This window comes from Miscanthus floridulus, chromosome 10 (genome assembly GCF_019320115.1).
Source record: "Miscanthus floridulus cultivar M001 chromosome 10, ASM1932011v1, whole genome shotgun sequence".
NCBI classification, from domain to species: Eukaryota; Viridiplantae; Streptophyta; class Magnoliopsida; order Poales; family Poaceae; genus Miscanthus; species Miscanthus floridulus.
Window position 1 is genome coordinate 22,667,096 of NC_089589.1, and position 26,840 is coordinate 22,693,935.

A 26,840-nucleotide genomic window follows, 5' to 3' on the forward strand; every position below is an offset into this window, starting at 1 on the left:
TGTTGAATAGATGATTTCAAATGAAAACGTTGTCAACTACAAAGTTGCATAGCTCTTCGAGATCTACAACTTTTGTTTTGGTCGCTTCTCCATCTGATATCCTTAACTACAACTACACACCCACTTGTGACTATAGAACATATGGATTGCTTTGGTATTAACTTCTATGAAATCTTGCAAACCAAATAGAGAGACATCCTAACGACTTTAAATAAAAAAGTTTTGATCTACAAAGTTGCATAACTTTTCAAGGTCTATAACTTTTGTTTTGGTCGTTTCTTCATCCGAAATCCTTAACTACCACTGCACACTCATTTGTGACTATAGAGCATATGGACTCCTTTGATATTAACTCTATAAAATCTTGTGGTGTATATTTAGTCATTCAAATGATCTCAAATCAAAAAGTTGTAGATCTTGTCGAGTACTACAACTTTGGTGTAGTCTTCGTCAGACAGCATATGAGAAAGTTACAAAGTTCATATCACTGCCGAATCAAGACATGAACCGGTAGTTATAGTATCACTAGTACTTTTAGCCAAAAATCGCAGGGATGACCCAATATCATTGCCGGTTCATGGCTCAAACTGGCAGTGATATCATTGCCGGTTTTAGCCACAAACATGGTCCAATGTGGAAATGAGTCGAAGGGAAGAGAGTGTCAAGGGCAATATGGACCTTTGACTGGGCATGATGTGTCATGGACAAAACTAATGTTTTCGCAACGTGTTTGTGACTAATTCATTGAGTACAATGCGCTGTGCGCAAATCCACTCTTTCTGAGTGTCCTGGGGACAAAAATCCCTATAAATATCAACTGATGAAGCAACCACACCAGAAGGGAACAGAGATGGGGACAACATGGAACTTTTGTATAACTGGAAACCACGACGATATATATATATATATATATACTTACCATAACGTTATAGTAAACCACTTAGTATGTAGTTACTGTAATCTCGTAAATTAACATAGTAATTATCGTAACTCAAAGTGGCTACAGAATAAGTTATTTTGTAGCCAGCTACAGAGTAGTAGTTCTATATATATATATATATATGGGGAAAAGGTTGGGTTTGAATTACAACAGATGGTTGCAATCAACTCTGAAATTACGAATAGCTTATGATCGGCCCTTTATATCTAAAAAAAATGATCGGTGGCTGGTCCAATGCGGCCTCTAGGGACTAGTTAAGATTTTTTTTTTAAAGAAACAGATCGACAAGTGCTGAATATGGAGTGCTTACAATTACAGAACAAGATGATCGACGAGCTCGCTCGCTGGCAGCTGTCACCTGCCACCGATTGGACCTGTGCGCCCTGAGAGTAGATCAACAGAGGGGATGATTGGATCAACAGATGAAGCAGATGAATGAAGCAAACCAGAACGGAAGAGATGAAGGGGGCGACATACAATTTTTGTATAACTGGTAACCACGATGATGGGTATCTTCGCCGAACAAATACGGAAGAAGTTAAAAGATGGGGTTTGAATCAAAACGAATGGCTGCAATCAGCTCTGCAAATAAGAATGGCTTATTCGTCAGTGGTTCGTTCAATGCGATCTCTAGGGAGGGTCAATATTTGAAATAAAAGAAAAAGAAACAGCTCGAGGAGAAGTGCTGAATCAATATTGGGTGCTTACTGCTTACACAGTTACCGATCAAGACCACGATGATGGGTATCTTCGCCAAACAAAAAATGAAAGTTGGGTTTGAATCACAACGAATGGATGCAATCAACTCTGCAAAAACGAATGGCTTATTATTCGTCAGTGGTTGGTTGGCTGAATCCGACCTCTAAGGGAGGGTCATTCTTTTTCATTATTTCAAATAAAAGCAAAACAGACAGATCGAGCAGAAGTGCTTACAGTTACCGAGCAGGACTGCAAGACGATCGACGAGTTCGCAAGCTCGCAGCTGGCTCCTTCCGATCCGAGGCTCTCGCGCCCGGAGACGAGAGTGGACGGATCGATCAGCAGAACAGTGATGTGTGTGACATGAATGAATGAATGAATGAAAGCGAGATGATGGGGATAGAGAGACGCGTAGAAGCAGAGGAGGCCTGCATGCTTTATACACACACTGCCTACGACGGAGGGGAGAGGACGCTTGTATCCACCTGGAAGCAAGCAAGGGATACATTTTCTGACGGGTCACGTTAGCTGCGCGCCCAGGAAGGAATGTATCCTCAGTGCTTTTGCTTTAGGCCGCGGCGTTGGAAGCATGTTGCAGCGATCCATCCTGATGTCGTGTGAGGGCTTTTGCTTTTGTCCACTGGAATTGGAAACGGCAAAGCATATGTTGCAGCGAGAAGCAAGGAATGTATACAAGCTGGTCGTGTGCTGCCAGCGAGATGTTGGAGGGGGCCGTGTCGGTGCGGTCGAACATGAGGACGAAGTCCCCCGGGAGCAGCTGCATGTGCATCGCCGACACGCCGATGCTCGCGTGGAGGAGCTGCCATTCTCCCTGGGACGGGGCATCACCGGCGGCGGCGGCATTGGCAATGCAGCTGGCGATCAGGAGAAGGTGGAGAAGGAAGGATCTTGGCTTGGGCATGGCTGCTGAGCATGCACGCACGCGATCTTTAAGCCTTTTCATGCATCCTTGCAATGTGATAAGCTAAGGTAGGGTGTACAGAGTGTGTTGCATACTTGCTTCGCATTGTGACGTTGTGTTGGTGGAGGGTTGGTACAGGGAAGGTTGTGGGGAAATGGGGAATACGCATTTCATGCTTGGAACCGGGTATGCCATTTTTGGACCTGCATTCATTCTGTTGACCAGTGAAAATATTCAGGTTTAGCTAATAATTAGCTGAATTTTTGCCAAAATTTGATCAAGCGGCCGGAATAAAGAGGAAACTAATGATTAGGAGAAGTATGCACTTTTACACTGCAGGAAGAACTTGCGAGTTTGTTTGAACTCTAGACTAGACTAAAAGTTCAAATCTTGTCCAACTTTCTGACTGGTGCAATGTTGTTTTAGCCCTCACCGAAATAGGTGAATTTTATAGAAATTCAGATGTTTCGGACCAAATCCCGGAAACCTCCTGAGGTAGAATCACCCAATTTATAAGAGCTCAATTATGATGGCCGCATCTCGAGGATTAATAGCAGCTACGCACTTGAACTCTATAATCCGGTAGTCTGTTTAGGGTCGAAGGACCAGGATGACACCATCTATCGCAGTCTGGGATAGAGTACAACACATTGATACGTAGGGTTACAATAGAAGTGGTTTACAAATTAGAGTGCGGAAGTATAATTTATTACACTAACTTGATTCAAATATAAGTAGTTCAAACCTACCTTGAAACACTCAAAATCAAGTGAGCCGGTAAAAGGATGTTCATTACATATAAGATCAACATGACAACCGAGGGATGTTAGAGCATATCTTCACCGGATTAAGAATAAAATGTTCCCCTTTTTCTGTAACTAGTGATAATAAAGGTTGAAGGCAAAAAGTAAACTCCACTAGACCCCTTTCTAATCTCCTTACACTATTGTTTTATTAATTGAGAAAACCACCCCCTGAATCCCTCAAAAGAAAGGGGAGATCAAATCAATCCCCCTTCCCTTACCCTCCCCGCATGCAGTGGTGTGTAGTGGCTAGAGACATGGCGGAGAAGAGAGGGCCTGAGATGCTAAATTTTGCTACAATCGTGACACAGGATTTCTTGGCTGCAATTTTTGTGAATGCGGTAGTTTATTTAATCTTAAATTTCTTTGAACTTTGTGGCAAAGCTAAGCATCAACCAAATAGGCCATCGGTTTGTTTTGTGGCCAAAGGTTTAGCATGCCATGCATGCTTTTATGCATGGGCGTGCCTAGTGCCCGGACGTCTGGATGCCTGCGCCCGCGCTGCTTGCTGCGTCCGTCCCGCCTGCCACGCTTGCTGCTAAGCCTGCCCTACATGCAATTGTTGCGCCTGCACGTCCACCCCGCATGCCGCATGCAACTGCTAAGCCTGCACACCTGACCCTGCAAGTTGGTGCGTCTTCGCATGCAGTTGTGCGCCTGATGCGCATGTAGGTGGGGACCACCCACGCCCGCTTCGCTTGTCACGCACGTGGGGACCACTATGCCTGCATGGACTGCCTCCGCATGCGCCCGCTTACTGCGCCTGCTAATGTTGCAACATGAAGCACTTCTGCAACATACGTCTAAAACATGTGAAACATTTGCAGCATACTCTTACAACATATGTGTATAGCAACCACAACATATGCAACATCTAGATAAAAACACTTGCCACATACGTCTAAAACAGGTGAAACATTTGCAACATACTCTTGCAACATATGTGTATAGCAACCGCAACATATGCAACATCTAGATAAAAACACTTGCAACATATATCTGAAATAGATGTAATATTTTGAATAGACGCTTGCAACATGTGTATATAGCCATTGAAACATATGCAACATCCAAATAAAACACTTGCAACATACGTCTAAAACAGATGAAATATTTGAAATATACACTTGCAACATACTTGTATAACCATTGCAACATATACAACGTCCAGATGAAACACATACAACATCCGGATGAAACACATGCAACATCCAAATGAAACATACGAAATATACATCTAAACGCATAAAACATACGGAGCTGGTGCCATAGAGTATGCGGGCCCGCGCTCCTTCTCTCTACCGGTCCTTGTCTCTCTGGTCACTGCGCATGCACAGGCCCTCACGCATTGCATGCACCCCACGCCGAGCGAGGCCAAATGCGCTCCCCTGCGCCCCACGCAAAATGAGTGGCCGCATGAGCTCCCATGCGCTGCCCCGCGCCGCATGCACCCCACGCCGAACGAGAAGCCGCCCATGCTCCCATGCGTTGATCCGTAGAAAAGGACCGGTGCAGGCCCCATCTGACTGCAACTACACGCCCTGCTTTTTTTTCTTGGTCATCACGTGCATGCGGGGGTTGGTCCGTCGGACGGACGCCCTCAACTAAGCATTACCGTTTACGCATCCTCCGTGTGGATATGAATTTTGATCATGGGCCACCTAACTCAACCTTCCAAAATTTTTTGACTTGACTTAACTGGCTGGTATGTCGGGTCAGATTCGAGTTATGATTTTAGACCCATGACCCGATCCAACCTGAGAAAGCTGACCCAAAGTAGTAAAACCTGATCTAATCCCATCTGCCAGTGCGTCGACGAACCAAAAATTTTGACATGACAATTTTTTATTGGCCCAAGTCGAGTCCGACCCGATCCCAGTGTTTAGCATCATCTAGCAGTTCCTTTTACTCCATTTCTTTCAAGACAACTTAAGACTCTTTCAATTCTTTTGGACACTCCTACCGGACCAACAACAAAGATGGGCCGGTCCTTACCAAGATCAAACAATAGACCTTATCTATAGAGATTCAAGTTCTATATATTTTCGGTCATTGTGTGTGACCCGAAACTTGATAAAAATGAATTACAATGCTGCCACTTTCAACTAATCAAGTCTAGGGGAAGAAACAAACTAAACTACTTCGACCTATAAAATACCAAAACGGCTGCCACTTGCATCCTTACTTTATGTCAGCCCAGTTGGCCCACTATGAAAATGGATCGAGAATGTTATCAGCGGCCCACTCACCTGCCTTCTCCGTGCTTTACTTGTCTCTGGAGACTACCAAATCATCCATTCCACACGGCTCAGAGCCTCGCACAGATCTCGCCTTCCTCCCGATCCTCCGGCGGCGCGTGCGCCACCTCGCCGTACAGCTCCGCCACCACCTCGGCCTCTGCCCCGCCCTATCCTGGTGGAGTCCTTCTCTCAGTCGTAGTACCGCATCTTCGGCTCTCCTACATCGTGTCACCTGCAGCGACACTGGCCGACTCAAGTCTCCGACCGCCCTGCGCGAGCGCTCCTTCCCTCACACGCGTCCTGTGCGGCGCTCCCCGATGCGCTCCGGTCGGGCGGAGTCGCCGACGACTGCGTCTCCTCCGCTCATACCGACCTCCGCATCGCCACGCTCGTGCCCAAATGAGGTAATGAGTTAATTTCTGGTGAGTGTGTAACACTGAAGATATTGGTAGAAAGTTCAGTAGACCGTGGAATGAGTATGAACGTGTTTGAGACTTCATGTTATATGTCATCAACACAATAACACCTAACACGATTCATGTTCCTTGTTACATATAGTTCACGAATCGAAATATTTCATTATTAGGGTATAATTGTTTGGTGAGGAGAAGGCATTGAAATAAATGCTGTAGTAGATTCTTTTTTTTTTTGCTGTAGTTGTTGTTTGGTCATGTATTCGTTCCACCACTATGTGCTTATAATTATTTAACAATGGTTATTTATCGTGCATAAATCGAAAGATGCCTGTGTTCTGTACACGTATGTCTTACTTACTTATGCTAATAATAGAACTACTATTGAGGTCATTCATTCTAGAGAATTTTCATGATCTAGTTTATCGGTGGCAAGCATAAAGTGCCCTGTGTAATGGTTTTTGGGTACGGTGTGAACTTACAATGCTTTGCTGATGCATTTAGTGCACAGAATATGATGTTTGATCAAAATATTTGTCTATTTCTAAAATACTATTATATGAAATGGATGGCACTGGGATATATAGCATCTGATGCAATTTACCATATCCTCACTTAATCCAGAGGTTTTCAGACATCACCATGGTGGCTCTTCTAATCATATATTACCCACATTTGGTTCTCTGTTTGTTAAATAATGTTATATGGGAAAGAGATATTACTAAATCATCTTGCATAAGTACCAGTCACTTTTCTAAATTTTTTTAATTTCAGGATCAGATGATCTTTTCTGTTCTTGCTTTCTAAATTAATCTTATTTGGTATAGACCGTGTACAACAACACTACCACAAAAATGATTTCAGGAGACAGTGGGTTTTATTTACAGAGGCGGACATTTTCTTCCATTGCCTCTAAAAATCTCTTCCTGCCTCTATAAATAGATTTTCAGAGGCGTTAAAAAGACCATATCTGAAAATAAGGTCATTTTCAGAGATGGCCTTCTTATGAGGCCGTCTTTGAAAATCCAATTACAGAGGCAGTGTGTCACGCGGATTACAGAGGCGATGTGTTACACAGAGGACTTCTTACACAGAAGCTTATGGCATGACCCTCGATAACTATGTTGCGGTTCGGGCAATCTTTTGCCCGAGTTATCGGCGGCCATGATTAATGTGCCAAAATGCTAAACTGAGGTCAAATGTATCTCTCCACATTTTTATTAATCAGAACAATCTTCGTGCCTAGCAGAGGCACTGCTTTTCCTGTTCGTCTTTTGCGTGTGGGGAGACGAGCAACTGAGCACCAGCACCGTGCTCACCAGGCCCGAGCCGGTGCTCGCCCAGAGAGGCCGAAGGCATGCGCCAAGCAGCAGGAGCCGCGTGCTCCCAGAGCCCGAGCGGCGCTCGCCCAGGTGGCCATCCTCTCGTCGGTCTCCTCCCTGTCTCTACTTCCTTCGGTGCTTGCTCCCAGAGCCCGAGCGGCCGCCTGATCGTGCGGTGCACCGCTCGGCACCGGTGCCCTTCGGTGGTGTCCGGTGCCTGTCAAAAGTGCCGGCCCAATTTCCAGTCTGGCAGGTTCGAATTTCCATCTTTTGCGAATAGCTTATGATCGGCCCTTTATGTCTAAAAAAATGATCGGTGGCTGGTCCAATGCGACCTCTAGGGACTAGTTATGATTATTTATTTATTTATTTAAAAGAAACAGATCGACAAGTGCTGAATATGGAGTGCTTACAATTACAGAACAAGATGATCGACGAGCTCGCTCGCTGGCAGCTGTCACCTGGCACCGATGGGACCTGTGCGCCCTGAGAATAGATCGACAGAGGGGATGATTGGATCAACAGATGAAGCAGATGAATGAAACAAACCAGAATGGAAGAGAGGAAGGGGGCGACATACAATTTACCCCAAGTCACTGAAATCGCTCGAATCCTACCGCTCGGGTGGCGACTAACTATGACTGAAATTCCAGTGAACTGAAAGTACACTGTCCTAGCTAGCAAGGCCCCTTGAATAGCCTAAACGCAACCACAAGTTCCAGATGTAGAGAACTGGGCAGCAAGACGGTCGCACTTGGACCCCAGAGCAGAGAGAGCCCACATCGGCGGCGCAGCGCGCAAGTACGACGAACCCTGACCCCGACCTACGGATCCAAGCTCAGGAAACGAACAGAGCGCGCACGTACCAGCGGGCGTGAAATGCCGGGTAGCAGGCGGGGGCAGGACGGCGCGGAGACAGCGGAGAGGGCAGGAAAATAAGGCGCGCGGTCGGGCGGAGAATCCGAAGACGACGGCGCCGCCGAGGCCGGCCGGCCGTTTTTTTTTTTTGTCGCTCTCGCATCACGCGGTCTTCGTCCCTGTCTCGCTTCTGGAGTCGGGTTTTCGGCTGGGTCTGGGCCTTGCGCGTGGGGACTCTTGGGATCCACGGCCCTTGCCGAGCCATCGCCATCTTGTTCTCTGGCCTTTTGGGCCACTTTTGCTAGGCTTTTCTGCTTTGTCTGCCAAAAATCTTGGTAAAAGTTGCTCAAAAAAAAAAAAAATTTGGTAAACGAAAAATTATGTATTGTTATTTGAATTCAATAAAACATATAAGGGCCAGCGCATAGCCAGAATGCCTTATATATCACCCACATCGCTCTATCAAACTCTCACCTTTGTCCCCCACCCCCGGTGATTGGCAATGGCGCAATGCTGAGTTAACTTGTTGCGCCATGTTCACTGTTTGTGAAAGGACCTTGGCCTGTTCCGCTCAGCCGGGTAAACGCGAGGCACTACCGCGTGCACAGACACCTGCGGAAGCACAATTCAAAAACTGCCCAAGAAAAAGTAGATCGAGCAAATTAATGATGTCCTGGGGTAGTGTAGAGCCTATTCCACTACCTGGATGTTGGTAGAAGTGAACGAACAAGTAGATCGGGACCAAACCCTAGAATCACCACAAACATAAATATAGCAATGCAAATCACAAGAACACAAGTGAGACACCGATTTATCCCGTGGTTCAGCTCGTCACTAAGGCTTGCCTATGTCCACGTTGTTGAGGTAGCCATTAAGGCTTTGGTCTCTTTCAACCTTATCCTCGTTCTCAAGTCAATAGAATAAACTCTTGAGATGAGGGGTGATTTCACTAGATGATTTGGGTGATTATAAACCTCCCGAGGCTACCACACAAGTTGGCAAGCTCTACGGGCGACACTTCTAGCCGGCTAGGAGCAAGCTCCAAGAATAACAAACATAATCCACTGGCTTAAACGCGAACCAAGTGCTCTAGGAGATGAAGAACAGATTGGTGAGCTCTATAATGCAGTTTGGAGGCTCATACTCTCATGGATTTGCAAGGGAATCAAAGGGAGAAGCTTGAGGGGCTCCAAAGGTGAGTAAGAGAGGAAGAGAGCTGCTCTGGTCGCACTTGGGAAGAGAATGGTCTAGATAACCTTTGGGGAAAGCAGGAAGGTGATAGACATACCCTTGCTGTCCAACGGTAACTTTTAAGTCGCGGCAGTGCCACTTGGCCCAGACAGCTTAGAAAATAGGACAAGATGATCGACGAGCTCGCTCGCTGGCACCTGTCACCTGGCACCGATCGGACCTGTGCGCCCTAAGAATAGATCGACAGAGGGGATGATTGGATCAACAGATGAAGCAGATGAATGAAGCAAACCAGAACGGAAGAGAGGAAGGGGGCGACATACAATTTTTGTATAACTGGAAACCACGATAATGGGTATCTTCGCCGAACAAATACGGAAGAAGTTAAAATATGGGGTTTGAATCAAAACGAATGGCTGCAATGAGCTCTGCAAATAAGAATGGCTTATTCGTCAGTGGTTCGTTCAGTGCGATCTCTAGGGAGGGTCAATATTTGAAATAAAAGAAAAAGAAACAGCTCGAGGAGAAGTGCTGAATCAATATTCAGCCTGTTCGCTTGTTGGTTTCAGCCAGCCCAAACCAGCCAGCCAACAGTGTTTTCCTCTCACAATAAACCAGCATCAGCCAGCCCAAACCAGCTCAGAAACCAACCAGCGAACAGCCCAATTGGGTGCTTACTGCTTACACAGTTACCGATCAAGACCACGATGATGGGTATCTTCGCCAAACAAAAAATGAAAGTTGGGTTTGAATCACAACGAATGGATGCAATCAACTCTGCAAATACGAATGGCTTATTATTCGTCAGTGGTTGGTTGGCTGAATACGACCTCTAAGGGAGGGTCATTCTTTTTCATTATTTCAAATAAAAGAAAAACAGACAGATCGAGCAGAAGTGCTTACAGTTACCGAGCAGGACTGCAAGACGATCGACGAGTTCGAAAGCTCGCAGCTGGCTCCTTCCGATCCGAGGCTCTCGCGCCCGGAGACGAGAGTGGACGGATCGATCAGCAGAACAGTGATGTGTGTGACATGAATGAATGAATGAATGAAAGCGAGATGATGGGGATAGAGAGACGCGTAGAAGCAGAGGAGGCCTCCATGCTTTATACACACACTGCCTACGGCGGAGGGGAGAGGACGCTTGTATCCACCTGGAAGCAAGCAAGGAATGTATCCTGAGTGCTTTTGCTTTAGGCCGCGGAGTTGGAAGCATGTTGCAGCGATCCATCCTGATGTCGTGTGAGGGCTTTTGCTTTTGTCCACTGGAATTGGAAACGGCAAAGCATATGTTGCAGCGAGAAGCAAGGAATATATACAAGCTGGTCATGTGCTGCCAGCAGCCAGCGAGATGTTGGAGGGGCCGTGTCGGTGCGGTCGAACATGAGGACGAAGTCTCCCGGGAGCAGCTGCATGTGCATCGCCGACACGCCGATGCTCGCGTGGAGGAGCTGCCATTCTCCCTGGGACGGGGCATCATCGGTGGCGGCGGCATTGGCAATGCAGCTGGCGATCAGGAGAAGGTGGAGAAGGAAGGATCTTGGCTCGGGCATGGCTGCTGAGCATGCACGCATGCGATCTTTAAGCCTTTTCATGCATCCTTGCAATGTGATAAGCTAAGGTAGGGTGTACAGAGTGTGTTGCATACTTGCTTCGCATTGTGACGTTGTGTTGGTGGAGGGTTGGTACAGGGAAGGTTGTGGGGAAATGGGGAATACGCATTTCATGCTTGGAACCGGGTATGCCATTTTTGTACCTGCATTCATTCTGTTGACCAGTGAAAATATTCAGGTTTTGCTAATAATTAGCTGAATTTTTTCCAAAATTTGATCAAGCGGCCGGCATAAAGAGGAAACTAATGATTAGGAGAAGTATGCACTTTTACACTGAAGGAAGAACTTGCGAGTTTGTTTGAACTCTAGACTAGACTAAAAGTTCAAATCTTGTCCAACTTTTTGACTGGTGCAATGTTGTTTTAGCCCTCACCGAAATAGGTGAATTTTGCAGAAATTCAGATGTTTCGGACCAAATCCCGGAAACCTCCTGAGGTAGAATCACCCAATTTACAAGAGCTCAATTATGATGGCCTGCATCTCGAGGATTAATAGCAGCTACGCACTTGGGCTCTATAATCCGGTAGTCTGTTGAGGGTCGAAGGACCAGGATGACACCATCTGTCGCAGTCTGGGATAGAGTACAACACATTGATACATAGGGTTACAATAAAAGTGGTTTACAAATTAGAGTGCGGAAGTATAATTTATTACACTAACTTGATTCAAATATAAGTAGTTCAAACCTACCTTGAAACACTCAAAATCAAGTGTGCCGGTAAAAGGATGTTCATTACGTATAAGATCAACCTAAGAACCGAGGGATGTTAGAGCATATCTTCACCGGATTAAGAATAAAATGATCCCCTTTTTCTGTAACTAGTGATAATAAAGATTGAAGGCAAAAAGTAAACTCCACTAGACCCCTTTCTAATCTCCTTACACTATTGTTTTATTAATTGAGAAAACCACCCCCTCAATCCCTCAAAAGAAAGGGGTGATCAAATCAGTCCCCCTTCCCTTACCCTCCCGGCATGCAGTGGTGTGTAGTGGCTAGAGACATGGCGGAGAAGAGAGGGCCTTTGTTATTATTACTATAACAAAGGCCCTCTCTTCTCCGCCAAAAAAAGAGATGCTAAATTTTGCTACAATCGTGACACAGGATTTTTTGGCTGCAATTTTTGTGAATGCGGTAGTTTATTTAATCTTAATTTTCTTTTAACTTTGTGGCAAAGCTAAGCATCAACCAAATAGGCCAGCGGTTTGTTTTGTGGCCAAATGTTTAGCGTGCCATGCATGCTTTTATGCACGGGCGTGCCTAGTGCCCGGACGTTCGGATGCCCGCGCCCGCGCCGCCTGCTGCGTCCGTCTCGCCTGCCACGCTTGCTGCTAAGCCTGCCCTGCACGTCCATCCCGCATGCCGCATGCAGCTGCTAAGCCTGCACACCTGCCCCTGCAAGTTGGTGCGTCTTCGCATGCAGTTGTGCGTCTGATGCGCATGCAGGTGGGGACCACCCACGCCCGCTTCGCTTGCCATGCACGTGGGGACCACTACGCCCGCATGGACTGCCTCCGCATGCGCCCGCTTACTGCGCCTGCTAATGTTGCAACATGAAGCACTTCTGCAACATACATCTGAAATAGGTGAAATATTTGCAACATACTCTTGCAACATATGTGTATAGCAACCGCAACATATGCAACATCTAGATAAAAACACTTGCAACATACGTCTGAAACAGATGGAATATTTTGAATAGACGCTTGCAACATGTGTATATAGCCATTGAAACATATGCATCGTCCAAATAAAACACTTGCAACATACGTCTAAAACAGAAGAAATATTTGAAATATACACTTGCAACATATTTGTATAACCATTTCAACATATGAAACGTCCAGATGAAACACATACAACATCCGGATGAAACACATGCAACATCCAAATGAAACATATGAAATATACATCTAAACGCATGAAACATACGGAGCTAGTGCCATATAGTATGCGGGCCCCGCGCTCCTTCTCTCTGTCGGTCCTTGTCTCTCTGGTCACAACGCATGCACAGGGCCTCACGCATTGCATGCACCCCACGCCGAGCGAGGCCAAATGCGCTCCCATGCGCTGCCCTGCGCCCCACGCAAAACGAGTGGCCGCACGAGCTCCCATGAGCTGCGCCGCGCCACATGCACCGCACGCCGAACGAGAAGCCACCCATGCTCCCATGCGCTACCCCGTAGAAAAGGACCGGTGCAGGCCTCGCCTGACTGCAACTACACGCATGCGGGGGTTGGTCCATCCGGACGGGCGGACACCCTCAACCAAGCATTACCCTTTACGCATCCTCCGTGTGGATATGAATTTTGATCATGGGCCACCTAACTCGACCTTCCAAAAATTTTTGACCTAACTTGACTGGCTGGTATGTCGAGTTAGATTCAAGTCATTATTTTAGACCCATGACCCGATCCAACCTGAGAAAGCTGACCCAAAGTAGTAAAACATGATCTAATCCCATCTGCCAGTGTGTCGACGGACCAAAATTTTTTACATGACAATTTTTTATTGGCCCAAGTCAAGTCCGACCCGATCCCAGTGTTTAGCATCATCTAGCAGTTCCTTTTACTCCATTTCTTTCAAGAAAACTTAAGACTCTTTCAATTCTTTTGGACACTTCTACCGGACCAACAACAAAGACGGGTCGGTCCTTACCAAGATCAAACAATAGACCTTATCTATAGAGATTCAAGTTCTATATATTTTCGGTCATTGTGTGTGACCCGAAACTTGATAAAAATGAATTACAATGCTGCCACGTTCAACTAATCTAGTCTAGGGGAAGAAACAAGCTAAACTAGTTCGACCTATAAAATACCAAAACGGCAGCCACTTGCATCCTTACTTTATGTCAGCCCAGTTGGCCCACTATGAAAATGGATCGAGAATGTTATCAGCGGCCCACTCACCTGCCTTCCCCATGCTTTACTTGTCTCTGGAGAGTACCAAATCATCCATTCCACACGGCTCAGAGCCTCGCACAGATCTCACATGGCCTTCCTCCCGATCCTCCGGCGGCGTGGGCGCCACCTCGCCGTACAGCTCCGCCACCACCTCGGCCTCTGCCCCGCCCCGTCCTGGTGGAGTCCTCTCAGTCGCAGTACCGCATCTTCGGCTCTCCTACATCGTGTCACCTGCAGCGACACTGGCCGACTCAAGTCTCCGACCGCCCTGCGCGAGCGCTCCTTCCCTCACACGCGTCCTGTGCGGCGCTCCCCGATGCGCTCCGGTCGGGCGGAGTCGCCGACGACTGCGTCTCCTCCGCTCATACCGACCTCCGCATCGCCACGCTCGTGCCCAAATGAGGTAATGAGTTAATTTCTGGTGAGTGTGTAACACTGAAGATATTGGTAGAAAGTTCAGTAGACCGTGGAATGAGTATGAACGTGTTTGAGACTTCATGTTATATGTCATCAACACCATAACACCTAACACGATTCATGTTCCTTGTTACATATAGTTCACGAATCAAAATATTTCATTATTAGGGTATAATTGTTTGGTGAGGAGAAGGTGTTGAAATAAATGCTGTTGTAGATTCTTTTTTTTGCTGTAGTTGTTGTTTGGTCATGTATTCGTTCCACCACTATGTGCTTATAATTATTTAACAATGGTTATTTATCGTGCATAAATCGAAAGCTGCCTGTGTTCTGTACACGTATGTCTTACTTACTTATGCTAATAATAGAACTACTATTGAGGTCATTCATTCTAGAGAATTTTCATGATCTAGTTTATCGGTGGCAAGCATAAAGTAATCGGCAGTGTCCAACATCTGACTGCCTCACGACGACCCGCAGCCTAGTAATCGGCAGTGTCCAACATCTGACTGCCTCACGACGACCCGCAGCCTAGTAATCGGCTCCGTTGCTTCTTCTTCGGCCGAAGCGATGATAGCTCCAGCCTCCAAGGCTACTTTTTGTCCATGTGGCACTCCACCTGCAGGCGAGGTCTTTTATGCATTCTATAATCGATAGTGCTAGAGACGTATGTAGTAATAATAATAGTCTTGGAGTAGCATGCATACTTTATTGTTACTCCCTCTGTTGTTCCACGATGAATTCCCTTCAAACTTGCTCCACTTTGTCCAATAACACCTCCTCTGTTTCATCCCCTGAAACGGACCGTCTAGTCAAGTAACCAGATATTCCAATAGCAAGAAAGGTGCTCAGTATATGCAACATATAAAGCAGCAGTGTTGTGTTAATTTACCTGAAGCGTCGGCAGAGGGGCTGATGTTTGTCTTGAAGCTGAAAGGATCTCTCGTGTACTTCACGTACCACTTCCTTTCAATGTTGTTTTCCTTATCATCTGCATGTGCATTGACCTGCTTGATATGACTGAACTTGTTCCACTCAGAGCCAGATTCCCCTTCAGCTATGGAAGCGAGCAGCGGGACGTCGCAATCTACATGCAAATCCCTTGGGTTTACGTCCTTCAAGTATCCAGGGAGTGCTTCCATGTTGTAGTCCTCCAGTGTGAGTCTATGAAGTGCAGGCAAACCCTCTAGTACCTGCAACTCTGGGCACTCCATGATCACGAGGTCCTGCAATTTTGGCAGATTGCTGATCCTCTCCAGGCTAGGACATTCATCCACCTGAATTTCCAAATCAGAACCAAAGTTTTCCAAAGCGCTTGGGTGCTCATGATGGTGTGGCAGTAAGAACTCTGGCCCAACACGCTTGATGCCTGGGGCGCTATTAATCTGTAGGAACTCCAAGCTGGGGAGCTGCCACAAGCCATCAGGTAGCTCTGTGCAATAAGGCAAGTCTCCCATGAATAGAATCCTCAAGCTTCCAAGGCACACAATTGCTGTCGACGTCATCCACCGTGGAAGTCGTTGACCAAAGTACCCTTCGATTGTAAGATGTTCTAAGCATGGCGGAGGGCAGAGCTCATCAAACACCTTCTCGATTTGTTGCTGCTCTTCCTGTTTCACCAACCGGTGAGCTCCTCCACTACTACTAGTGCACTGTAAGTACAGATAGCTGAGGCACACCTTTTCACCAAGCCTGGCTTTTATAGCAAATGAGGAAGAAGATACATTCTCCAGGCCATGTATACGAAGACGCATGAGCTGGTTAAGAGGTCCTAATTCTTCCAAACTACACCAATCACCCTCCACGTGGGCAGGAAACCCCCCCAATACCCTTAAATTAGTTAGGCCACTGAAACCCCTGGGTATATTGTTTATACCTGAGCCACGAAGGCTTAGATACCTCAGCTGACGTAACTTTCCAATGCCCACAGGAAGCTTCGTCAGACTACCACAATTAGAAAGGTCAGTGCACTGCAAGAATTGCATCATGTCTATTTTTTCTGGCAGCCTAGATGTGTTAGTGCCATCTAGGCACAAATACCTCAAGTGTTTGAGTTGGACCAAAGATTCAGACAATGCATCAAAATTTCCATCTTCTATATGTAGGGTCCGCAAACAAGGAAAAGATGACAGTGAATCACCTGGGTTCATCTTTGTTTCCCCAACTAAAATAAGTGTTCGCAGTGATATATGTGCTTGTAGAGAACTCCACTCTAGCTCATTTGACTCTGATTCTTTGGATTTTAGTGATAACCGAATAACATTTTGTGGGTTAATGTTATTGGTATGGCCAGCCTCAATTTTGTGAGCTATCAATGCTTCATCTCTAGTCAAATACTGAGCGAACGAGCGAACAACATCATGCATATTGCAAACTATCTGGTCTATGTACCCTTGATCAGGCTCTAGAAGGTTCCTAGCTATTAACTGGTCATAGTACTCTTTTCCTAACACTTCCAAATCCTGTGAGTTTCCATGAACAAATCCTTCACTAATCCACATGGCAACAACTTGCTCATACAAGAACACCGTGTTCTTTGGGAGGAGGGCGTAGTGCAGAAAGCAAGACTTCAACTCAGGGTTCAGATCTTGATAGCTCAGGTATACTGCATAGTTTAGCTCGTCAGGCATTTGAGATACTGACCATGTAGAATCATTAAGGACCTTTGTCCAATCGCTTCGCCTTGTCCTTTTCTGGCGGAGGAGGCCTCCTATTACTTTGACTGCGAGAGGCAAACCATCACATTCTGCTATAATCGACATTCCAATGTCCCTCAGTGTATCAACCTTTTGTTCATCATTATTTTTATTTCCGACCACCTGCAAGCAGCTAATTAAAGCCAGTTAATTATGTGGAATATGAAGATATATATACATTTCGTCCTAATCGGAGGCAAAATCGAGTGCTCGTAAATGATTCTGTGCGCAGAGGCAAAATCACGTACGACGTTCTAAGCATATGACCGATGTACGTACCACTACGGTGCAACTAGGTGACGTCTGTGCACAAAAGTAGTTCTCTCAGCAGTCACTCTATAATTACCAGCTCTTGTATTTTATAGTCACTGTATTATGTACCATAGTCACTCCAGTATTTATTGTAGCTTTTAATAATTATAATTTTATTTTACTAAAATGGAATGAACTGTCCTCTAAGCCCTGCACTGTGGCACTAAAGATATTGAATTTTCTATATCAAAAATTTTTGCAGTAATATTATTTTGTATAAATATAGAATAATTAAAATTAAATTACTAGCATTGATATGACATAATATTTTTTTGTCAAAATTTATAAACTTATTTAAATTAAAGGGCGTACCCAGTGCAGAGATAAATGTAATTAACAAAAAATTGTTAGTATCATTATTTATTTGTGGTTTGTTAAGGAAGATTTTTAGCTCTTGATTAATTATTAAATAAAGAGTAAATTTCACTAGTGGTCCTCGAGCTTGTCCTAAGTTCTCATCCAGGTTCTAGTACTTTTAAATTGCACACTCAACTCACTAAATTTGTCATGAGTTCTAATCCCGGTCCTAGTATATGCAAATTGCACATTTAGCTCTCTAAACTTGTTTTGAATTCTCATCTCGGTCTTGGTACTTGCAAATTCCACACTCAAGGTTCCTAAAATTGTATTATTATACCATTATGGTCCATTCACCCTATAACATTGTCCCCACCTCCGTCACACCACACATGCTTGCCTTACTACCCTCCGACTGCCTATGTTGCATCACCGGGGGGGTGTGGGCCAACACAGATGGCAGTATGTGCAAACGTCACCTGTATCTATTTTAAAATGTTTTTATTATATTTCTTTCAACGATTTCAAAGACCAAGGTGAGCATCACCGTCCAGTTTCACTGCGAAATCGCAAAACTGACGGTGATGGCGGTTTCTAAACTGGTGGGGATAATGTTTCTGTAGTAGTGTCTTCAAAGTAGTTTGTAGCCTAGATTCATAATATTAGTGCTAAAATAAATAACCATCTAGGTTAATTTGCATATCAGTGTGCATAAGAAACCTAATAAAAACTACTGAAAATGCATAGATTTTATAAATTATAAATATTACATAGGGGCACTTTGTTCTTGAGCCAATTTAAGCTCAGTCAGCAATAACAAATGGTGATGATAACGATTATAATTGTTAGAACATTCTGGATGGCCAAAGAATTCCTTGCATGCATATATTTGTTTCCATAAATAAACTACCCTCAACTAACGTTTACAATTAAATGGAAGTTACAACAAATCTTAAAGGTTTTGTAGATAACTTACAAGCCCAAATGTGCATCGGGCACAGCGGCGGATCCAGGAAATATTTTAGGGGGACTGAACAACACTGCTGCTCGATCTTAAGTCTCAGCCCCCTACACTATAGAACTTTGCCTAAAAATTCATATGGGCTCTACAGTAATTTGCACTGATTCGGTTTGGGTAGGGGGGGCTTGAGCCCCCCCCCCCCCCCCCCCCCCCCCCCCGCCCCACCGCTGGATCCGCCCCTGATCGGGCAGTAGTGTCGTGCTAAACAAATTTGTTTCTGAAGAAAAGCTACCACAATAGAAGGTGAAGCTTAGGGGCATGGCATGTACAGACCGACTAGCTAGATAGACTATGAAGCAAATGTACAAGACTACCAACTATCTAGATAGATTGTGAAGCAAATGTGCACACATGAATACATAACATATTAAATCCTTAAATTAACTTATACGAACCTGCTTCTTGAGCAAAGACCAGGCATCTTCTTGCTCTAGTTTGTCGACATGGTGGTAGGGAACCTCTGCCATCATGCCTCGAGCAACTGCATCTTGTCTCGTTGTAACGAGAACACGGCTTCCTCGAGCAAGTGATTTTATCAATGGAGGCTTGAGCACCTTCTCCCATGCATGGTGGTCCCAAACATCATCCATCACCAATAAGGTCTTGCACCCCTCCAGGGCTTCCTTAAGGGTTCGCTCTAGTGCAGCCTTTGTGTTTCTAGCTGCTTGATGATCTCCTCGTGCTTCAATGATAGCTCTCTCTAGTTGACCACTGTCGCTAAATTCTTGATTGACGCTCAACCATAGTCTCTTTTCGAACTCTAATTTGATGAAGTCATGGTTGAAGATCTTCTTGGCAAGTGTGGTTTTGCCAATCCCTCCAACTCCCACAATAGCATAAACCATAACTTTTTTGTGTTCATGTATGTTTTTCTCCTTCTTTGTGAGTAAATTCACTAGATTTCTTGTGTCCTCCTCAATCTTGTCACCAACCACACCTAACTCATCCTCCCCCGTCGTCTCACGCCTAGCGCGAAGGGAGGATTCTACCTTTTTCTTGTCGTCCTCATAAGAAGCAAGGTTGATGAAGTTGAAGGTTTTGCTACGCTTCTCAATGTCATCTAACCTCTCATTGAGATTCTTTATGCGATTACCAATGTCATGAGCATGGAGAGGATTTCTCAAACAAAAGAGCAAGGGATTGAAGCAGCCCATATCCTTGGATGGACCCTGTTCCATGGCCTTGAGCTGGCACAAATCAAGAATGTTGGTTGCATCATACATGGCATTCCTAAGCTCTCTCACCCATGATTGCACACTCTCGTCGCTGATGTTCCTCTTGTCAGCATCGGCGATGAACCTCTTAAGGTCCCCGAGCTTGGTGCCCATCTTTTTTATCTCATCAGGAACACCTAAGAGCAGATGCACCTCTTCTTTAGCCATCTCCAACAGCATGTGTTGTAGGTAGGATGCTAAAGCGTCCAATACCACCGCCATTGCTGCTTCGGTGTCTACAAAGTCAAAATTAGATAAAAATATCACATGATTTGTTTCAAGCAAAGGTAATATTTATGGTAAAGGAACCGAGGTCCCTGTAACCATAACACTAATTATTGAAAAGTAGGCCCCTGCAACAATAGATATATAGGTACTAGAATAATTACATCTAACGATAACTGAAGGCACTACTACACAAAATATTTTGCGCAGCGTTTGCAAATAGGCCTTAGAGGCGGGCAGATTTTTAGACCGCCTCGGTTAATGCCTCGATTAACTGAGGCGGTCATTTTTTATTAACCGCCTCCTAAAATCTATTAACCGAGGCGGACAATCTAACAGAACCGCCTCGGTTAATGCCTATTAACCGAAGTGGTTGCCCTAACGCAACCGCCTCGGTTAATCGATTAACCAAGGCAGTCATCTATAAGGCCTGCCTCGGAAATTCCGGCCTAGCCCGCTACGGTTTCCTTGCCCAATATCTAGCTCCGACTATATATACCGGGATGAAAACCCTAACCTTCATCACTGCCTCCCAGGCGCCGCTCACTAATCTCCCAGGCGCCACGTGCTCTCGCTCATCTCCCGACCCTTCCCTCCCACTCTCTCATCTCCCTCACTCGGCGCCACTCTCCTCTCTCTCCCCCACCGCCGCACACCACCTCGATCTCATCTTCCGCTCGCGGGCTAACTGGTGGCGGGCACCCCTTTCTCTCTCTCCGGCGGGCGGCGGGCTAGGCTCGCATGGCCCAGTGAGCACGCGGCGCAGGACGTGGCGGCGAGCGTGGCACGCGGCCCCAGGAGCGCGGTGAGCGGGGCGGCCCAGGAGCACGGCGAGCGGGGCGGCGGCGGCTTGTGGGGATCTTCAGTGGCTGTGCTCCTAGGTAGATCTAGGGCGTGGATCTCCGGTGGCCGCGCCTCCTCCAAGCACAGCACGGTGCCCCCTCCCTCTCCCTCTCCGGCATGCGGCGAGCAGCGCCTCCTCTCCTCCACAACCAGGCGGCGGGGAGCAACCCTCGGGCGGCAGATCCAGCCGCGGTCCGACCTCCTCCCCCCTCCCACCTCTCCGTACGGTGCAGATCCGGCGGAGAGGTGGCCTACAGCGGCGGATCCGGCGGGTTGGTGCCCGGCGGCTGCGGATCCAGCCTCCTCCCCTCCCTCCATGGCTCCACGGCGTGTATCCGGCGGCGGAGAGGCACCACAGCAAGCAGCAGCGGCCGCGGCGGCCCGTGGATGTTTGGATGGGCTCGGCGGGCCCATGGATGGGCTCGGTGGGCCTGTCCATGGTTTTTTTTTATTTATTTTACGGAGGCGGGCATCAAACCACCTCGGTAAAGGTCTCATTTAGCGTGACCATTTATTCAAGGCGGTTGTGATGCCCGCCTCGGTAAATCCATGTTGCCCGCCTCAGAAAATATTTTGTGTAGTAGTGAGGGCCAGGTTGGGTACTTTTGGTACCAGACCTGGCACCTTGATTTGCATTATGGTACCAATCTCAACCCGTCACCCGTGTGTGAGTATATTTGTGAGTGGAAGATGAATAACATCTCCAATAAAAATAAGAAAGAAAGAGGATGGAAAGAAAAAACAGAGAGAGCTGGGAGAGACTAGGCATATGCACCTTGATTTGCAGCGGCGAGAGAGAATGCTGTGTCCTACAGTTCCTTGATCTGTTGTGGAGTGGAGCAAGAGACTGGCCGGGCCAGGCTGGGGGTACATTTGTCACAGAGATGCCAAATTGTTAGATTTGTGGTTGATGTATAATAGTGTATATAAACGAGTACACACAAGTTTGAAAGTAGATCTTGGACGCAGAGCTAGCTACGCATGAAAAATTGAATGCAGAGAAATAAGGCGTCGAGGAAACGGACCTTTTGAGCGATGGCTGGAACTGGAAGTACGTTGGAACAAGTGCAGGCGTGGTTTGTGGAACGGCGCCTGCTGCCTAGCAGTTGCAAAGGTTGGAGATTGGCCGGATCCGGCCGGCCTCGGTGCAGTCGTCGGCAGCTTGCCGTGGCTGCTGCTTTGCTCGACGGAGGCTGGCAGAGATGGTGTGTGCGTTAAGGGCTGAAGGCTGACGGGCTGGTGACGGGGATTGCGGCTAGCCGGCGCCGGAGGGGGCGGATGAGCTGGAATCGACTTGAATGAAGAAGGGAGCTAGGAGACGTGAGGTGTGGCTGCGGTGGGTACGGTTGGCTGCTTCAGTTGGGGAACCAAGGCTACTTTATTGTTGGGCATGGCCGCCTAGTTCACTGAGCTGGTAGTGAACTAGTGGCAGACAGACTATTTTTTTACTCTGAACAGCTTCATCAAATATAAAATTTGTCGACTATAAAGTTAGATCGCATCAAGCTCAATAACTTTGTTATAAAACATCTTGATCTAACTTTATATGAAAAAAAATATGGAGATCGCATCAAGCTCAATAATTTTGTTATAAAACATCTTGATCTAACATTATATGAAAAAAATATGGAGTTTTCAAGACAAGTATTCTAAAAAACGAGCTTTGTGTACTGCACACCTCCACCGGGGAAGCTACATTGGGGCCATAGAGGGCAATGGTCCCCCTTGCATGCATCAAGTTCCAAGGATTGTCATGTGCAAGTGTACTCCTATGTATATTTCCACACAGTCTGCTCGCATGGCTGCAGGATCGTCATATGCAAGTGCATGCATGTTTCCACAGTCTACTCGCATGGCTGTATGCATAGCTATTTTATTATCTGTTACTCCATTCACATATTAGTGGCGTATTGGTTCCAAAAAAGTTTTACGATATCACGGCATCTAAGGGCAGTCTATAGGCAGCTCCAACAATCGATTTTGGAGCTAGCTCTAAGCGTTTTTAATATCTTAATAGAGGAGAGAGAAAAAGCAAACTCTTGATCATTGCCGTGTAGGTAGCTTTTTTATTTCTCCCAGGAAATATTTTCCCACCAACAACATGCCACACGTCCTTTTTTTCAACCCTACTCTTTCCCATGCGGCCACCATAGGTGATGCTCTCGGCCTGACCTAACACCTGTCCTGTCCTAGTAAGGTCCATTCAGTGCGCCTGGTGAGTCACTGGACCTCGTTGTTCGGTCTCCGGTAGTCCTCGCCCTCTCGTCCCTAGACCCCATCGTTCGGTCTCCAGTGGTCCTCTTCGTCGTGACCCCATAGCTCCTCACACTCATGCCCCCATACCTCAATCGGTTGGAAGAACGGTGGATATGACTAAATAGCGAGTGGATCCCATATACCAGTGTGATTTTTTTTTATTTTTAACACATTTTGTAAACTAATTTTAAATCTAACAATGCTTTTTTTTAAAACTAAAACTTTTGGCCGCGCCTGTTGCCATGGCGAGGTGAAACGCCTGTGCCGCGCCATGCATGGTGGCGCGGCAGGAGGATGACGTGGCGACAACCGGGGCTGCTGACCGGTGACGTGGCATGGTCTGCCGCGCCACCCATCTTGGCGCAGCACTGACGCGCCATAGCCCACGGCGCAGCAGGATCAGGTAAATATCTCCCGTGAGCCGCCCGCCCTACCTCCTGCCTGCCCTCCGCGCCCACAGCGCCCGCCGGCCGCCGCGCAGCACCCGCCGCCCCGACGGCCACCCGTCCGCGCCCGCCCACTCCCGCCGCGCAGCGCCCACGCCACGAACGCCAGCGCGTCACGGCCTTCGGCCGCCCGCTCATATCAAGGTACCTTCCTCTCTCGATTTCATGTTATTATGATTGTTATTTTAGTTAGGTTAGTGAATTTGTTAGGATTTGTTAGTGATTTAGGATAGTGATTTAGAATTTGTTAGGATAGTGATTTAAAATTTGTTAGTGATTTAGGATAGTTAAGGTTTGGTTAGGTAGTTAGGGTTTAGGTTACTGTTAGTTAGGATTTTGGGTTTAGGGATTGATTAGGTATTTATTATTTAGTTAGTTTATAGTAGTAAAGGTTGTCAGTATAAATACTAGTTTTCAAGTGTCGGTACTTAGTAGTGCGTGATACGGCGATTTGGATGACTTGATGAAGTTTCATCAAATGCTTATTTTTCTAGTGAAGTTATTTAATATGTCTGTTAATGTTACTTTGAATATATACATGTGCTTTCATATTGCGTTCGTATTGCATAACAAGTAGTTCAAATTTTACAATGCTACATAATTTTATTTTGAATATTGTTAATTTGAATACTCTAACCCTTTGTTTATCAATTTATAATAGGATGGCCCCTCCCACGCAGCACCCGTTGTATCCCCTTCTTGAGGTGGAGTACGACAACTAGCACCGAGCACACATCTTGAGTGGCATTCGACGTAGAGGTGGCCTTGCCTCCTTTGAGGCCCCGCACGCATACCAGGGCGCACCAGTGGGACGAGCGTTATGTGCCGTACATACGGCGTGCCGGCTTCCTCGAGCTTATCTGTGTTGTCAACTACGGTCTTCCGCCCCTTGACCCAGCACTACTTACTACAGCTATAGACAGGTGCGAGTGCCTTCTTTGTACGTAAACATTCTTATAACAAATTTGATACAACTAACAGTCGTTCTATTCTTATAACAGGTGGAGGCCTGAGACCCACACGTTCCACCTATCTTGCGGCGAGATGACCTTGACCATGCAGGACGTGAAGGCTATCTTTGGCCTTCGGTTGGGGGGACTTCCAGTGACAGGGATAGTTGACAACGATCACTGGAGGGAGCCGGTGGCTCAGTTCACTGGCTTTCTTCCACCGGACCACGAGGCTTCCAAGAAAAATAAGTGAGCTATTCAAGCCTATTTAATACTTGCATTGCTTTCCTGCAGCCATCGGATCTCATTTTCTTTGGTCAATTTTAGGAGAAGTTCTGGTGTTTCGTCATCCTGGATCACAGAGCGCTTTGATTACTTGGACCCACAGGCTGACGAGGCTCAGATCGACATGTTCGCTAGAGTGTGGCTCTGGCACTTCCTTGGTGCTTTCCTTTTCCCAGACGCCTCGGGCAACACCATTAGCTAGATCTTTCTTGATATACTATGCCAGCCGTGGGAGAACATAGCGGCGTACAGCTGGGGCAGCGCAGTCCTCTCATGGACGTATCGACAGCTACGCGTTGCCTCTCGTCGCACCTCAGGGTATGTGAACCTTGGGGGTTGCTTCTACCTACTCCAGGTTTGGTGTTGGGAACGATGGCCTGTTGGGAGGCCCTTGCTACTGGTTTACCAGTAAGTACTTCGGTTCACTATATTCCTCGAGGCAGTTACATATGATGAAATTATTAATGGCTAATTCATTATCGTGTTCAATGCAGCAATGGAACGGGCAGGATACACTCCCTACAGCTCTATATATCTGGACGGAAGCAGAGTTAGTCAGAGGGAATGAGAGGCGCAAGTACAGGGAGTACACGGACGGTCTCGACGTCCTAACACAGCCCCAAGTTACGCTCTCTTTACTATCATACACGTGTCTTGTTCGATGTACACTATATCACAACCTAACTCAATTACGAAATGTTCAGGTGCATTGGTGTCCTTGGGATGCTCCAGAGCTCGAGTACTATATGAGTCCTATCACTAGGGATGAGGCAGACGAGTATCGCTGCAACGTCCCTCTTATTTTCTTCCACGTGGTAGAGATTCACTGCCCATCAGAGTTTGCAGATAGTTTGAAAGAATGACAGGCTACCCACAACCGCTTTACTCCACCAACCTTGAATTACACGGGTGCGTTATCGATTAATAACAAAGCTACAATTCAGTGGTGTGTATGGTACAACAAACAATAGTTTTGTTGCAGGTATGACCGCAGGAAGAGGTACAAGACGAAGGATTGGCGCGTAACACACCACCCATACATCCAGTTGTGGCAGAACAGGGACCGGTAACCGGTCCATGCGGGTCCCCCACACGACCAGCACACCTTCGACGAGTACCTACGGTGGCTTCACATGTCCACGAGGACACATATCAAGCCCTCGTACACTGAGGTGACGATTGACGAGGACTTCGAGGAAGATATGATCGAAGATGTGTATGACGTTGCCACTAGGGACGACACACAACTTCAGAGAGCCCTGCTTCAAAGATATGTGGTAAGATACTCGAATGGTATAATTTGTTATCCATTTGGTATTAAGTATGTGTACGTACTAAAACTGCCCAACCGCGTTTTTGTACCCAGGCGACACAATTGTCAAGGATGTCCAACGAAGCAACGTTTCGGCTTCACGAGTCTAGAGGGCAGGGGTCAGGCGTTCTCGAGGCTTTTGTGGAGGTAAACATAAACTTGTCCGTTCCGAAAATATTTCTTTAGAGTATATGCGTTTGGGAAATGCACTAGCTTTAACGTCTATTTATGCAGAAGCTGAAGTGGAGCTGTAGGAAGCTAGCTCAGAAGTTGAGCTGCATGGACACTCCTTGGGTGGAGCCTGCTTACCCGGCGCGGTTGGGTGGCACGTCTTCTGCCTCTTTAAGGACACCAGCCGGTGATAGGTGCCACTTCCGCAGTGCGTACATCGCCACATCTTAGCGCTGGGAAGGAGCCTGCAAACGAGGACGACGAGGACGACAATGATGACGACGACCCCCCGGGCTTCCGCAGACAGCACCACCAGTGGGACGATTGGCCGCAGGACGAGATCGGCATGTCTCGGCTAGGTGGTGCCCCGCTTGGTACCCAAGGAGCCTCACATGTATTAACAAAGGTAGTTTCTTTAAATACGTAGGCTCCATAAACTAACGATCATAAAGATTATAAGTAACCGTGCATATCATATACTTGCAGGGTA

The 26,840-nt window shown here is 46.6% G+C and overlaps 1 protein-coding gene and 2 long non-coding RNA genes across 7 annotated transcripts; all 3 read right to left on the bottom strand.

The window, feature by feature from the left end:
- Positions 1-337: 337 nt before the first annotated feature.
- Positions 338-2,025, bottom strand: LOC136487831 (uncharacterized). Of its 2 annotated transcripts, XR_010767373.1 has the most exons (4): positions 1,874-2,025; positions 1,649-1,747; positions 1,418-1,522; positions 338-1,323 (listed from the first exon to the last, which is right to left on the bottom strand). It is a non-coding gene; the product is annotated as an uncharacterized lncRNA (long non-coding RNA). The 2 variants fall into 2 exon arrangements; XR_010767372.1 differs by having other exon boundaries at positions 1,418-1,747.
- Positions 2,026-6,710: 4,685 nt separating this feature from the next.
- LOC136487834 (uncharacterized) lies at positions 6,711-10,437 on the bottom strand. Of its 3 annotated transcripts, none has more exons than XR_010767376.1 (6): positions 10,292-10,437; positions 9,712-10,165; positions 9,486-9,617; positions 8,672-8,809; positions 8,206-8,517; positions 6,711-7,825 (listed from the first exon to the last, which is right to left on the bottom strand). It is a non-coding gene; the product is annotated as an uncharacterized lncRNA (long non-coding RNA). The 3 variants fall into 3 exon arrangements; XR_010767377.1 differs by having other exon boundaries at positions 7,920-8,517; XR_010767378.1 differs by lacking the exons at positions 9,486-9,617; positions 9,712-10,165.
- Positions 10,438-14,634: 4,197 nt separating this feature from the next.
- LOC136487835 (disease resistance protein RGA2-like) lies at positions 14,635-22,304 on the bottom strand. 2 transcript variants are annotated; one of them, XM_066484941.1, is made up of 6 exons: positions 21,956-22,304; positions 21,706-21,791; positions 19,044-20,098; positions 15,215-17,141; positions 15,030-15,116; positions 14,635-14,941 (listed from the first exon to the last, which is right to left on the bottom strand). In XM_066484941.1, the coding sequence occupies exons 3-5, from the start codon at positions 20,082-20,084 to the stop codon at positions 15,070-15,072; spliced, it is 3,015 nt and encodes a 1,004-aa protein (XP_066341038.1). In that variant the 5' UTR covers positions 20,085-20,098; positions 21,706-21,791; positions 21,956-22,304; the 3' UTR covers positions 14,635-14,941; positions 15,030-15,069. The 2 variants fall into 2 exon arrangements, with proteins under 2 accessions (XP_066341038.1, XP_066341039.1); XM_066484942.1 differs by having other exon boundaries at positions 14,921-14,954.
- Between the last annotated feature and the right edge of the window lie 4,536 nt (positions 22,305-26,840).

What these genes read in the sequence shown, in the direction of transcription:
- LOC136487835 (XM_066484941.1), bottom strand. Translation starts at nt 20,084, where the DNA reads ATGGCGGTGGTATTGGACGCTTTAGCATCCTACCTACAACACATGCTG. An exon ending in GGTCTTTGCTCAAGAAGCAG is followed by an intron (nt 17,142 to 19,043) that starts GTTCGTATAAGT and finishes AGCTGCTTGCAG; the next exon opens with GTGGTCGGAAATAAAAATAA. An exon ending in CCCCTCTGCCGACGCTTCAG is followed by an intron (nt 15,117 to 15,214) that starts GTAAATTAACAC and finishes GGTCCGTTTCAG; the next exon opens with GGGATGAAACAGAGGAGGTG.